A 15089-nucleotide genomic window follows, 5' to 3' on the forward strand; every position below is an offset into this window, starting at 1 on the left:
CAGCTCTAGAAATTTCTAATTACAAATTGCACTTCATATTTTTCTGTCATGAACACCAGGGACACGCACAAGAGGTGTTGACCCAGCAACATGGGAGGGAAAACAGAGACCCTTATTCTACTAGACTCAGTTATCAGTGGAGCACAATCTTGCATTAGCAGTAGCAGCATGTGTAATGCTCAAACACAAAAGTTATTGACATTGTATTAGAACATACACTGGTGATACAAGTAACTCATTCAGTACAGGAATTGTTGTCACAAGCTAATACTAAACATCTGTCAATGGCGAGACTAAGTATGAGGTGGCTTTACTCACGCCATCTAATGTGACCATCAAAAGATTTGTCACTTTGAATCCAGCTACTTTGTTCCCAGTGACACTAGAGCAAGGAAATTAAGAAGATATCCTTGAACATGATTGAATGACAGGTTTATATCTTGTTGATAGATGAAAAAATAGTAGTAACAATTATAATAACACAATAGCTGTTTCCATGGATAAAACGTTATGGTGTCCAAATGATTCCACAATCCCAAACCGGGGGGCCTGGGGAGAACACATCACAGTCCGAAATACAAAACCAAAAGTTAATATTGATAATATAGTTAAAGTGCCCTCTACCTATAAAGAAGACGACGCGTTTCTTTCTGGACCGGACTGGTCCCTTCGTCAGGTGAGTATACAATAGTTGCACGTGTAGTGTGCACATATATATGCAGTAAAAAGACCGGGAACACACTGGTGCACTACACTTCAATTTACATACAAATTATCAAGAGCCGTTACAGGATGACAGATCCTTCGTGGCTTCAAAGTTTAAAACATCATGGTTTATACAGATAATATATGTTATTCACACATATTCACATGTGTTCTTATACATTTATTCATGATTGTGTATATTCTGTTCTAGCATCATGTTTTTCACATAGATTCTCATGTACCTTCAGAAGAGAAGTGCAATTTCACGTCCGGACGTTTACACAGAGCTCTCCAGACTTTGGATGTGTACTGGATGCCACGGTCAGAGACAATGTGAAGAGGTAATCCGTGCAGGCGAAAGACATGCTGAATAAAGAGACTTGCCAGGCGAGGAGCTGAGGGGACGCCAGACAGAAAAAAGAAATGTGCCATTTTGGAGAAAAGATCAACGATAACCCAGACAGTGATGCAGCCAGCAGAGGGAGGAAGATATGTAATAAAATCCATGGCAATGTGCTGCCAAGCACCATCAGGAACCAGAAATGGTTGGAGTAGGCCCATAGGCTTGGAATGAGCAATTTTATTTTGGGCACACTTGGTACATGTGGAGACATAGTCTTGAACATCCTTGGGTAGCGTGGGCCACCAATAGTGGCGAGAGATGAAGACCCGAGTTTTTCGAATGCCAGAATGATCTGCCAATTTGGAGTTGTGACCCCATGCAAGAATATTTTTTCGATCAGCAGAAAAGACGTAGGTTTTTCCTGGAGGGAAGTCTTCGATCTGCAGAGAAGTAAGAGCTATTATGCATGAGGGGTCAATGATAGGCTGAAAATCCTCTTCTAGGTAAGCTGTCTCAAACAAATGGGATAGAGCATCTGCTGTGACATTTTTATCAGCTGGACGGAAATGGAGTTGAAAATGAAATCTGGTAAAGAAAAGTGACCACCTGGCTTGATGTGTATTCGGATCTTGTGCCGACTGTAAGTAGGTGAGGTTTTTGTGATCATTGTAAATGACAACTGGATATGCAGATCCCTCCAACAGATGTCTCCATTCTTCTAGAGCCAACTTGATAGCTAGGAGCTCTCGATTACCAATGGAATAGTTCCTTTCCACAGCAGAGAAGAGTTTGGAGAAGAAGCCACAAGAGACAGCTTTTCCCTTAGAGTTTCTTTGGAAGAGAAGTGCTCCAGAACTAATGGAAGAGGTGTCAAACTCCAACAATAACTGTCGGGAGACATCTGGATGATGTAGAACGTAGGCAGTAGTGAAGGACTTTTTAACCACTTCACCACATTTGTCGTAGGTATACATCATGGAAAGACAGTGCTTCCCGTAAAATGTTGTATACTTATGAGAAACAGGGAAGCGGTTACTGTGTTAAAACACACAGTTAAAAGTAAAGATGGCTGCTGTTCATGACAGCAGGCCATCTTTACACAATGTCCAAAGGGTTGGCGCCCCCCTACCCCGTATCGTCGATTGCTGCGGTTGGACGGTCAATTCAGACTGGCCAATTGCGGCTCTTTGCGGTTTTAGCAAATCACTGTGCCACAGGGCACAGTGATATGGTGGTGATGGGTGCTATCTAGGTGACTGGTGTTGTTCCTTTGAAATTTGATATCCACATGAAAAAGCACAACTCAAACAACCACCTCTGTAAAAATAAAATCAGTATTACACGTGTTCAAGCACTACACACCCACTATATAAAAATGTCCCAATCATCCCAAAGCAATGGCGTACAACATCCTGGCCTCTGACACTGATACGGCCAGTGAGGAAGATGAGGAATATGCCCCAATCTTCTTGTCTTCCTCCTCATCATCCTGGTCCAGTGATGAGGTACTCCGGCAAAGGTGCCCCAAGACAACAGAGGAGGCAACCCCCAAATGAGTGATACCATGTGGAACCCGCTCCCTGAGAATTCTGAGCCTTACATTAAAGATTTCATAGGTAGCTCAGGAATTCGGTTTGAGATTGCAGGCCTCACAGAAACTGACTTTTTTAAGGTAATTTTTTCTGAGGATTTTGTTAATTTAATGGTGGCCCAGACAAATTTATATGCCCAGTAATCTTTAGCCCAAAACCCCAGGTCATCATTTGCTAGGTGGAACTCCATAGATGCAGCGGAGTAGATAAAATTGTGGGCACTTGTTCTACATATAAGTCTAGTAAAATACCCAGAGATTAGGCAATACTGGAGTATGGATCTTTTACACAGTACCCCATTTTATCGCATGGCAATGCCCCGGACACGTTTTGAAATAATTCTGAAATGTTTGGATTATAATGAGCACCCGTCCCACGATGACCGCACATATGACTGCCTATTCAAAATCAGGCCAGTCATTGATCATTTTTGCACCACATTTGAACAATCATACACCCCCAAAAAGAACAATGCAATAGACCAGTCCCTTGTACATTTTAAGGGGAAACTAAAATTCTGCCACTACCTGCCCAGGAAGAGGGCGAATTATGGAATTAAAATGTACAAGCTGTGTGAGAGAAGCTTAGGGTACACCTACAGGTTTAGGGTTTTTGAAGGTAAGGGCCCTAGGATAGAACATCCAGCATGCCCCAGGTCCTGGGAGTTAGTGGGAGAATAGTGTGGGATTTGATGCACCCACTGCTGGAACAGGGTTACCACCTTTACGTGGATAACTTCTAAACCAGGATCCCACTATTTAACTGCCTCTCCACCAGAAGTACTGGAGCAAGCGGCACCGTGCGCAAAAACCAGAGATGCCTTTCTAAGACTCTTACTGAGCAACCACTAAGAAAGGCAGAAATCAGGGTACTAAACAGCGAGAACATGTTGCTGGTCAAGTATAAGGACAATAGGGATATCCTTATATTGACCACAATACACGGTAGAGGCAGAACCCCTGTCCAAGGTAGTACTACAATGACACCCAAGTCAGATTGCATCCTAGGCTATAATAAGTACATGGGAGGGGTTGGTCTCCCTGATCAAGTATTGAAGCTGTACAGTGCTATGCGGAAAACAAAGGTGTGGTACAAAAAGCTGGCCGTGCACATGGTACAGATGGGATTGTATAAAGCATATGCGTTATCCCAATATGCAGGCCGGACAGGGACATTCCTTCAGTTTCAATAGATGGTTATCAAGACCCTTGTATTTGGGAACCAGGAAGGTGAGGGCCCCAGTGTAAAGGATTTGCCAGACACAGCTTCTGGGCCAAGCCCGTGGTTAATCAGCCTGCATCTGTGCCTAGGTCTGTTACCGTGTTTCCCCGAAAGTAAGACAGTGTCTTACTTTCTTTTTATCCCCAAAAGCCCCACTATGTCTTACTTTCGGGGTATGTCTTATATTGGAAAAAAATATATATATTTTTTTTTTTTTCACAAACTTTATTTAACTGTTTTACATTTTTTTTTTTAGTCCCACCAGGGGACTTCACTATGCGATGTGCCGATCGCATATATAATGCTTTGGTATACTTAGTATACCGAAGCATTATTGCCTGTCAGTGTAAAACTGACAGGCAACCTATTAGGTCATGCCTCCGGCATCGCCTAACAGGCAGATGCTGAAGGCAGACCTGGGGGTCTTTGTTAGACCCCCGGCTGTCATGGAAACACGACGGTGACCCGCGATTTGTTTGCGGGGGCGCCGATCGGGTGACAGAGGGAGCTCCCCCCTCTGTCAAACACATTAAATGCCGCTGTCACTATTGACAGCGGCATTTAATGGGTTAAACTGCCGGAATCGGCGCGCGCTTCGATTCCGGCAGTTGCAGCAGGAGCCAGGCTGTGTATAACAGCCGTGCTCCTGCCGCTGATCGCGTGGGTACAGTCTCAGTACCCGCGCCATCACAGGACGGATATATCCGTCCTCCTGCGCGAACTAGCAGCTGCGGAGGACGGATATATCCGTCCTTCGGCGTTAAGTGGGAGTGGAAGTGGGCAGGAGGCGGCAATACCCCCGTGTTTCCCCGAAAGTAAGACATATGTCTTACTTTCGGGGTACGGCTTATATTAGCCGACCCCCCTGAAACCCCCGATACGTCTTACAATCGGGGGTGTCTTACTATCGGGGAAACACGGTAGAGTGACTCGATCTGCTACCACTCAGGCTGGTAGGTTGAGAAGTGGGAGAACCTATCACAGCCTGGCCAGACGGTTCTAGCTCCCGCCCTTGGTCTATGTATACCTTCATTTGCTGCTTGTCCTTTGCCTGTAATTCTCATGTTTCCTGGCTCTGCTGATCCTGCTATTTACAATTGACCTCTGCTTCATATCGACCCTGGCTTGACTGACTACTATTCTTCTGCTCTGCTTTTGTTACCACGTACTCTCCTGGTTTGACTCGGCTCGTTCACTCTCCTGTTGCTCACGGTGTTGCCATGGGCAACTGCCCCACTTCCCTGCTTCAGTGTACCCTTGCCCTGTGTTGTCTGTCGTGCACATATTGAGTGTAGGGACCGTCGCCAAGTTGTACGCCGTCACCTAGGACCGGCCGTGCAAGTAGGCAGGGACTGGGTTGCAGATAGATTAGGGCTCACCTGTCTGTCTCCCTACCCCGACATTACATATACACAACGTGTTCCATGCCTCCCTCCTGAAAAGCTGCTCCCCGTCCTTGTCTACCTCGAGGACACCTTCTCACTCCTGAAGGGGTAGAATTCGAGGTGGCCAAGATTGTAGACAGGATGGTCCAAGGCTCCCTCCAGTACCTGGTCCATTGGAGAGGATACGGGTCTGAGGGAGGACTTGGGTACCCACCCGGGATGTTCACGCCGGGTTATTGCTCAAGAAGTTCCAGCTTCGGTTCCCCAACAAGCCAGGTCCACCTAGGAAGGGTCCAGTGGCCCCTCATAAAAGGGGGGGTACTGTAAAGGATTTTCCAGACACAGCTTCTGTGTCAACGCCCGTAGTTAATCAGCCTGCATCTGTGCCTAGGTCTGTTAGAGTGACTCGATCTGCTACCACTCAGGTTGGTAGGTTGAGAAGTGGGAGAACCTATCACAGCCTGGCCAGGCCGTGCAAGTAGGCAGGGACTGGGTTGTGGGTAGATTAGGGCTCACCTGTCTGTCTCCCTACCCCGACATTACATATACATGTACACTACCGTTCAAAAGTTTGGGGTCACCCAGACAATTTTGTGTTTTCCATGAAAACACACTTATATTTATCAAATGAGTTGCAAAATGACTAGAAAATATAGTCAAGACATTGACAAGGTTAGAAATAATGATTTTTATTTGAAATAATAATTTTCTCCTTCAAACTTTGCTTTCGTCAAAGAATGCTCCATTTGCAGCAATCACAGCATTGCAGACCTATGGCATTCTAGCTGTTAATTTGCTGAGGTAATCGGGAGAAATTTCACCTCATGCTTCCAGAAGCCCCTCCCACAAGTTGGATTGGCTTGATGGGCACTTCTTGCGTACCATACTGTCAAGCTGCTCCCACAACAGCTGTATGGGGTTGAGATCTGGTGACCGCGCTGGCCACTCCATTACAGATAGAATACCAGCTGCCTGCTTCTTCCCTAAATAGTTCTTGCATAATTTGGAGGTGTGCTTTGGGTCATTGTCCTGTTGTAGGATGAAATTGGCTCCAAGCAAGCGCTGTCCACAGGGTATGGCATGGCGTTGCAAAATAGAGTGATAGCCTTCCTTATTCAAAATCCCTTTTACCTTGTACAAATCTCCCACTTAACCAGCACCAAAGCAACCCCAGACCATCACATTACCTCCACCATGCTTGACAGATGGCGTCAGGCACTCTTCCAGCATCTTTTCAGTTGTTCTGCATCTCACAAATGTTCTTCGGTGTGATCCAAACACCTCAAACTTTGATTCGTCTGTCCATAACACTTTTTTCCAATCTTCCTCTGTCCAATGTCTGTGTGCTTTTGCCCATATTAATCTTTTCCTTTTAGTAGCCAGTCTCAGATATGGCTTTTTCTTTGCCACTCTGCCCTGAAGGCCAGCATCCCGGAGTTGCCTCTTCACTGTAGACGTTGACACTGGCGTTTTGCGGGTACTATTTAATGAAGCTGCCAGTTGAGGACCTGTGAGGCATCTATTTCTCAAACTAGAGACTCTAATGTACTTGTCTTGTTGCTCAGTTGTGCAGCGGGGCCTCCCACTTCTCTTTCTACTCTGGTTAGAGCCTGTTTGTGCTGTCCTCTGAAGGGAGTAGTACACACCGTTGTAGGAAATCTTCAGTTTCTTGGCAATTTCTCGCATGGAATAGCCTTCATTTCTAAGAACAAGAATAGACTGTCGAGTTTCACATGAAAGCTCTCTTTTTCTAGCCATTTTGAGAGTTTAATCGAACCCACAAATGTAATGCTCCAGATTCTCAACTAGCTCAAAGGAAGGTCAGTTTTATAGCTCCTCTAAACAGCAAAACTGTTTACAGCGGTGCTAACATAATTGCACAAGGGTTTTCAAGTGTTTTCTAATCATCCATTAGCCTTCTAACACAGTTAGCAATCACAATGTACCATTAGAACACTGGAGTGATGGTTGCTGGAAATGGGCCTCTATACACCTATGTAGATATTGCATTAAAAACCAGATGTTTGCAGCTAGAATAGTCATTTAGCACATTAACAATGTATAGAGTGTATTTCTGATTAATTTAATGTTATCTTCATTGAAAAAAACTGTGCTTTTCTTTAAAAATAAGGAAATTTCTAAGTGACCCTAAACTTTTGAACGGTAGTGTATGTTTTTGGCGGGTTACCACTGTTTTGGCCACTCAGGGGCTTTGAAATGCGACATATGCTCCACAAACCATTCCAGCTAAATTCCAAACAACAGTTTATGACCACATATAGGGTATTGGCATACTCAGGAGAAATCGATCTACATATGTTATGGTGCTTTTTCTCATTTAGTTCTTTTGGAAATGAAAAAAAAAATTAGCTAAACCTACATTTTATTGTCAAAAATGTAGATTTTCATTTTCACGTCCTAATTCCAAACATTTCTGCAAAAAAAAACCTGTGGGAACAAATTGCTCACTATACCGCTAAATCATTTCCTTGTGCGGTGTAGTTTCCCAAATGGGGTCACTTTTGGGGAGTTTCCACTGTTTTGTCCCCACCGGCTAAATTTGAGCTCCAAAACCCAAATAGCTCTCTTTCTTCTCTGAGCCATGCCGTGTGTCCAAACAGTCGTTTATGACCACATATGGGGTATTGTTGTACTCAGCAGAAATTGCGTTACAAATTTTGCCTTGCTTTGTCTCCTTTAGTATTTGTGCCAATTAAAAAAATTCCTCGAAATCTACATATTATTGGGAAAAATATAGATTTTCATATTGACAGCCTATTTCCAATTACAATTTTTATCGCGAATTGCAACTTTTGTGCCATTAGCGACTTTTCTATGCAGAAAACTGGCATAGAAAAGTTCAAATATTACCCTCTCAATGTTTCCTGTTGGATATCTGCACATAGTGTTTTACTTTACAGTTATAGCGGTTATCCAACTAAGCACATTTATCACCTATCCACAGGACGGATGTTAAATGTATGATCGCTGATTGCCCCACTACTAAGACCCCCACCAGTCACTAGAATGGGGGTCTCGACCCCCGTTCATCCTTACTGCATGACTGCAGGGCGCTCAGTTGTTTCCTTCAGCCCCGTAGACGTGGAATGGAGCGTCAGAGCACATGCGCAACAGGCCGCTCCATTCAAATCCTCCTCACTGCGATCGTGCAGTTAGGTGGAATGGAGGTCGGAAACCACCCTATAGGCATTGGTAGAGGTTTCAGATGATAGGTGATAAATGTGCTTACTGGGAAAACCCCTTTAATATAAATATATTTTTATTTCTTCAACATTCATGTTAACATTTATGTAGGAGTATTTAATTGAAACTATATATCACAATTTCAGCATTAGCATGTTCCGTTTATCATATTATTGAATAATTCTAACTTTGAGAATTATACATGTCAAGGAACACAATCATAATATTTATTTTTGATCAGTACAAACAGGGCCCCAAATTATACATTAGATACTTGGCCATACTAAAATGTTATACTCACTAGAATCACACACACTCGTATCTCATATATTTTGACTTGCCTCTATTATTTCTGTTGTAAGAATGTCCAGTGTTACAGAATGAGTCAGAAACTTTGCAAACAATCCTGTATACCCCCTCGCACTATGTTAGTGGTCAATGTCTGTGGTCTGTTCGTTTGAAGTATTGCAAAAACACTTTATCACAAGACAAAAATGCAGATTGCTACATAAGTAAAAGAAACAGAAAAAGTTGTTGCTTCATCTCATCTCTAAAATGTGAATATGTGCAGACACCTCTACTGAAAGACCTCCACAAAGAAATTGTTCATCAGTTTTGTTACATAGTTACATAGTTACATAGTTAGTACGGCTGAAAAAAGACACATGTCCATCAAGTTCAACCAAGGGAAGGGAAAAGGGAAGGAAAAATTTCTACACATAGGAGCTAATATTTTTTTGTTCTAGGAAATTATCTAACCCTTTTTTAAAGCCATCTACTGTCCCTGCTGTGACCAGCTCCTGCGGTAGGCTATTCCATAAATTCACAGTTCTCACTGTAAAGAAGCCTTGTCGCCTCTGCAGCTTGAACCTTTTTTTCTCCAGACGGAGGGAGTGTCCCCTTGTTTTTTGAGGGGGTTTTACAAGGAACAGGATTTCACCATATTTTTTGTATGTGCCATTAATATATTTATATAAGTTAATCATGTCTCCCCTTAGTCGTCTTTTTTCAAGGCTAAATAGGTTTAATTCTTTCAATCTTTCCTCATAACTTAAATTCTCCATGCCCCTTATTAGCTTCGTTGCTCTTCTTTGTATTTTTTCCAACTCCAGGGCATCCTTTCTATGAACTGGAGCCCAGAACTGAACTGCATATTCTAGATGAGGCCTCACTAATGCTTTGTAAAGTGGCATTATTACATCCCTGTCCCGCGAGTCCATGCCTCTTTTAATACACGACAATATCCTGCTGGCCTTTGAAGCAGCTGATTGACACTGCATGCTGTTATTGAGTTTATGATTTACAAGTACACCCAGATCCTTCTCAACAAGTGAATCCGCCAGTGTAGCGCCCCCTAGGACATATGATGCATGCAGGTTGTTGGTACCAAGATGCATAACTTTACATTTATCTACATTAAACTTCATTTGCCAAGTGGACGCCCAAACACTTAGTTTGTTTAAATCTGCCTGTAATTCATGAACATCTTCCATAGTCTGAACTATATTACATAGCTTGGTGTCATCTGCAAAAATAGAAATAGTGCTATTAATCCCTTCCTCTATATCATTAATAAATAAGTTGAATAATAGTGGTCCCAGCACTGAACCCTGGGGTACACCACTTATAACCGGGGACCATTCAGAGAAGGAATCATTGACCACAACCCTCTGGATACGGTCCTTGAGCCAATTCTCAATCCAATTACAAACTATATTTTCTAAACCTATAGTCCTTAATTTACTCATTAGGCGTCTATGGGGGACAGTGTCAAATGCCTTTGCAAAGTCCAAAAACACTAAATCCACAGCGGCCCCTCTGTCTAGACTTCTGCTCACCTCTTCATAAAAACAGATTAGGTTAGTTTGACAACTTCTGTCCTTAGTAAAACCGTGCTGGCTGTCACTTATAATGCTATTTATTGTCACATAATCCTGTATATAGTCCCTCAATAGCCCCTCAAACATTTTCCCCATGATGGATGTTAAGCTTACTGGTCTATAATTACCCGGGGAAGACCTAGAGCCCTTTTTGAAAATAGGCACCACATTTGCCCTGCGCCAGTCCCTTGGCACTATACCAGTCACTAGAGATTCTCTGAATATTATGAAAAGGGGGACAGAAATAACTGAACTAAGCTCTTTAAGAATTCTAGGGTTGTTACAATAAAAAAAAATGATCTAAAGTCTGTACATATAATTTAGTAGAGATAATACATTAAAGGCTACGTACACCATTAAAGGTAATTTTTTTTTCAATATATAAATCTGCAGAATTGTCACTGCTTTTGGAATAAACAAACCAGTGCTGCCTGACTTTGGACTTTGTATTGATTACTAAGGTACTTTGAACCTAGTACCCTGCAGATGAGCACCATGTATTTTTGATAGCTTACAGATGTAGCCGTCTTTACCTTGACTTTTAACGCATTAAATAAACAATGGCTAGATCTTTTATCTTGACTTTTTTAATGACTTTTCAATGGCTTTTCTTGTGCGATATCATGCTGCAGCAAATGATCAGAATCAAGTTAAAGATGGCTACATCCGTATTTTTAGCTTGTTTAGTGCTACTAGAATCTTCTCTATTTGTAATTGTTATTTTAATAAATCAATATTTTATGTGATTTGAAACAACTTTTTCACAGAAAAAATTTACTTTTTTAAGTTCAGCATCCATGTATCCTGTATACAGCCTGGATCCAGCTAATAACGATCACATCTATGTTATGAACTTAGATGTGGTCATTATTAGCTGGATCCAGTATGTCAGAGACACGCATGACCAGCTTTCATCTAAGCTGAACTGAAGGCAGCGGCTTTGACAGAACGATACAGCTTTTATGTAAATAGGATACATAGAAGATGTATCTTAAAAAAAGTTAAAAAAAAAAACCATAAAAATCAATTTAGAAGTTTTTTCAAATCACATAAAACATTGATTTCCTTAAAAAAAAATAATAATAATAATAATTCAAATGTGTACATAGCCTAAAGTGAGGGATTAGACTTTCAAGGAATAAGACATTTCTGTGGCAGACGGTCAATGTTTTATAGTTAAAGACTACGGAAACCTTTGACACAGAATTATTATTTTTTTTACATGTCAGTGGTATTTGGAGTTAAAAAAAAAAGTAGCACTAAGTTACAGGCTGCAATCTCTCATTCATTTTCAGACCTCCTGATATTAAGTTTGCAAGCTGCTCTAGCTCAAGACTTTTCTCATGTGGCTGTGTCCTCGCAGTTATACATGCCTAATGTGAGGTCTGTGAACCCAGGCTGCTGCTGCTGCTGCCTTCAGTAGATCTCATATATCAGCACAGCTTTCCCCCTCTGTGATTTTTTCCTATGCTCTTTCCCCTAGCTATACTTGGATAATGTCAGCCTGTGTGATCTGCCCTCCCCTGAACAGTTGGATGCTTTCCCCCCTCTCCACACTCTGAATTGCCTGTACAACCTCACCCCCCCCCCCCCCCACCCCTCTGCTGGTATCTCTAACACTGAGAAAAGGGAGGGGAAAAGCAGATTTCAGCCCGTCAGGAGAAGTGGACTGATGGATTTGAGTTAGTAGCAGCAGTACAGCTAGTTATCTACAGGAGCTGCACAGACTCTACTGGAGCCACACAGGCTCTTTAGCAGCAAAATAGTAGGACATTTTTAATGAAGACTCTTCAGAAAGTTGCTTAGCTTTGCATTTAGGAAGCAAACAAACAATAAAAAAAAATTCAGTGCAAAGGTGTCCTTAGCCTTTAAAGAGGACCAGTCCGCTCTCCTTACATATCTATTTTAGTAAATATTTGTATTCGTTATGAAATAACAATGCTTGAGCATTTTTTATTTTTTTTTTGGAACTACATGTTAGGCAAATTTACTACCATTTTTATTCCTATAAATAGTCTGTCTCAAATGAGAAGGGAACAGCCTATGGCTCCCAAATAGACCTGATATAAACCAAAATCGAACAAAAGGAGCATATAGACTAGAAAATATATATTGTATCAAAAAGATGTTTATTTATTAATTTAAGCAACAACAGAGATAAAAACACAAATATATAATATATTACAAAAAAAAAAAAAAAGAAATGATATCAAACACCAAATATACAACGCCACATTGGTTTCCATGGAGTAAGATATGATATTATTTTGCTACATTAGGTAAAAGCAGCATGGTAAAGAATATACGTTGCCGATATACATCTATAAGTAAAGGTCAGTACATATCACAATAGAGGTGTATTGAATCATCACCTTGAAAAGCCTCTGACATCAAATATGCATGCATATAGTACTGAAATCTTTCCAGAAAATAAAAGATTAAAATTCACATGAAATAAAGTGTAGTGCAGTAACTGGCGTGTATGCCGCCTCGATGCCCGTTTCTAGTTAGTTCTCCTCAAGAGCCGTTTGGTGCATTTTATCACAATTTGCCGCATTTTGGTGCATTTCATTTTTGACCAATTTAAGAACAGCTGTATGTGCCTCACTAGACACTTTTCAAAAGTGTCTAGAAAAGGGGGCTTGACTTAAAGTTTGCCAAAGTGAGCCAAACTAACCTAAGCCAACCAAGAGTTTGTATACAGAAGATAAGAGTGTTTTGCATGTCTACCAAGTTGCGCCAAATTTATCATAAATCTTAGACAGCTTAGTAAAATTTGCCCCAATCTCTTTTTCTAGTCTATTATTATTTCCTTATTGTAGATTTTTGTAATTATTTTTTATGTGCATGATTATGGGGGCAGTCATCTTGCCTGAGCGGCTGTTAACAGCATTTAGAGATATAGGAACATGTGAATAGGAAATAACTCATTTGCCTTCTATTAGAGATGGTCCCAGGCATGCTCTGGGACCTGTACAGAAGTCATTGGGCAGAAAGAGATAAGAAAGAGATATTATCAACGGTGTGATCCTTTGTTTTATATATATATATATATATATATATATATATATATATATATATATATATATATATATATATAGAGAGAGAGAGAGAGAGAGAGAGAGAGAGATGTTACCTTTCATTGTCATTCTGCCTGTAATGATAATGAGATGATGCCTTCCAGAGCAGAAAGTATCATCCTAATTATGAAGCTCAGTGGCCAGAGTGAAAACTACAAGATTTCAGGTTTTATTTTCAATATAGATAGTGACATGGAAAAGTTAAAAGAAAAGGAAACAAAAATTCTTAAAAAAATATGTTTAACCTAAAAACTCGATTTAAACCTTAGGCCATTTTTTTTTGATGATACATTCTCCTTATTGCCAGAAGTGGATCAAAAAGGAAGGAAATGTATAAAGAAAGTGCTGTTGCACCTCTTCTCTTTTGTGTTCACTTCTGTGTTTAAACCGGATTTTGTTTGTGGCGCTGTCCCTCATTTTGGCTGGTTGCTTCTTCTGATATATATATATATATATATATATATATATATATATACACTACCGTTCAAAAGTTTGGGGGCACCCAGACAATTTTGTGTTTTCCATGAAAACTCACACTTATATTTATCAAATGAGTTACAAAATGACTAGAAAATACAGTCAAGACATTGACAAGGTTAGAAATAATGATTTTTATTTCAAATAATTATTTTCTCCTTCAAACTTTGCTTTCGTCAAAGAATGCTCCATTTGCAACAATTACAGCATTGCAGACCTTTGGCATTCTAGCTGTTAATTTGCTGAGGTAATCGGGAGAAATTTCACCCCATGCTTCCAGAAGGCCCTCCCACAAGTTGGATTGGCTTGATGGGAACTTCTTGCGCACCATACGGTCAAGCTGCTCCCACAACAGCTCTATGGGGTTGAGATCTGGTGACTGCGCTGGCCACTCCATTACAGATAGAATACCAGCTGCCTGCTTCTTCCCGAAATGGTTCTTGCATAATTTGGAGGTGTGCTTTAGGTCATTGTCCTGTTGTAAGATGAAATTGGCTCCAATCAAGCGCTGTCCACAGGGTATGGCATGGCGTTGCAAAATGGAGTGATAGCCTTCCTTATTCAAAATCCCTTTTACCTTGTACAAATCTCCCACTTTACCAGCACCAAAGCAACCCCAGACCATCACATTACCTCCACCATGCTTGACAGATGGCGTCAGGCACTCTTCCAGCATCTTTTCAGTTGTTCTGCGTCTCACAAATGTTCTTCTGTGTGATCCAAACACCTCAAACTTCGATTCGTCTGTCCATAACACTTTTTTCCAATCTTCCTCTGTCCAATGTCTGTGTGCTTTTGCCCATATTAATCTTTTCCTTTTATTAGCCAGTCTCAGATATGGCTTTTTCTTTGCCACTCTGACCTGAAGGCCAGCATCCCGGAGTCGCCTCTTCACTGTAGACATTGATACTGGCGTTTTGCGGGTACTATTTAATGAAACTGCCAGTTGAGGACCTGTGAGGCGTCTATTTCTCAAACTAGAGACTCTAATGTACTTGTCTTGTTGCTCAGTTGTGCAGCGGGGCCTCCCACTTCTCTTTCTACTCTGGTTAGAGCCTGTTTGTGCTGTCCTCTGACGGGAGTAGTACACACCGTTGTAGGAAATCTTCAGTTTCTTGGCAATTTCTTGCATGGAATAGCCTTCATTTCTAAGAGCAAGAATAGACTGTCGAGTTTCACATGAAGGCTCTCTTTTTCTAGCC

General features: G+C 41.3%; 1 protein-coding gene across 1 annotated transcript in view; it reads left to right on the forward strand.

Annotated features, from left to right (window-relative positions):
• The first annotated feature begins 2445 nt into the window (after positions 1 to 2445).
• IL11 (interleukin 11) overlaps positions 2446 to 15089 on the forward strand; it is a 64299-nt gene continuing 51655 nt past the window's right edge. The window contains exon 1 of the mRNA XM_075840818.1: positions 2446 to 2553. Coding sequence (XP_075696933.1) covers positions 2446 to 2553 — 108 coding nt within the window. The remainder of the gene's footprint in view (positions 2554 to 15089) is intronic.

The sequence above is a fragment of the Rhinoderma darwinii genome, chromosome 10 (assembly GCF_050947455.1).
Source record: "Rhinoderma darwinii isolate aRhiDar2 chromosome 10, aRhiDar2.hap1, whole genome shotgun sequence".
Lineage (NCBI taxonomy): Eukaryota > Metazoa > Chordata > Amphibia > Anura > Rhinodermatidae > Rhinoderma > Rhinoderma darwinii.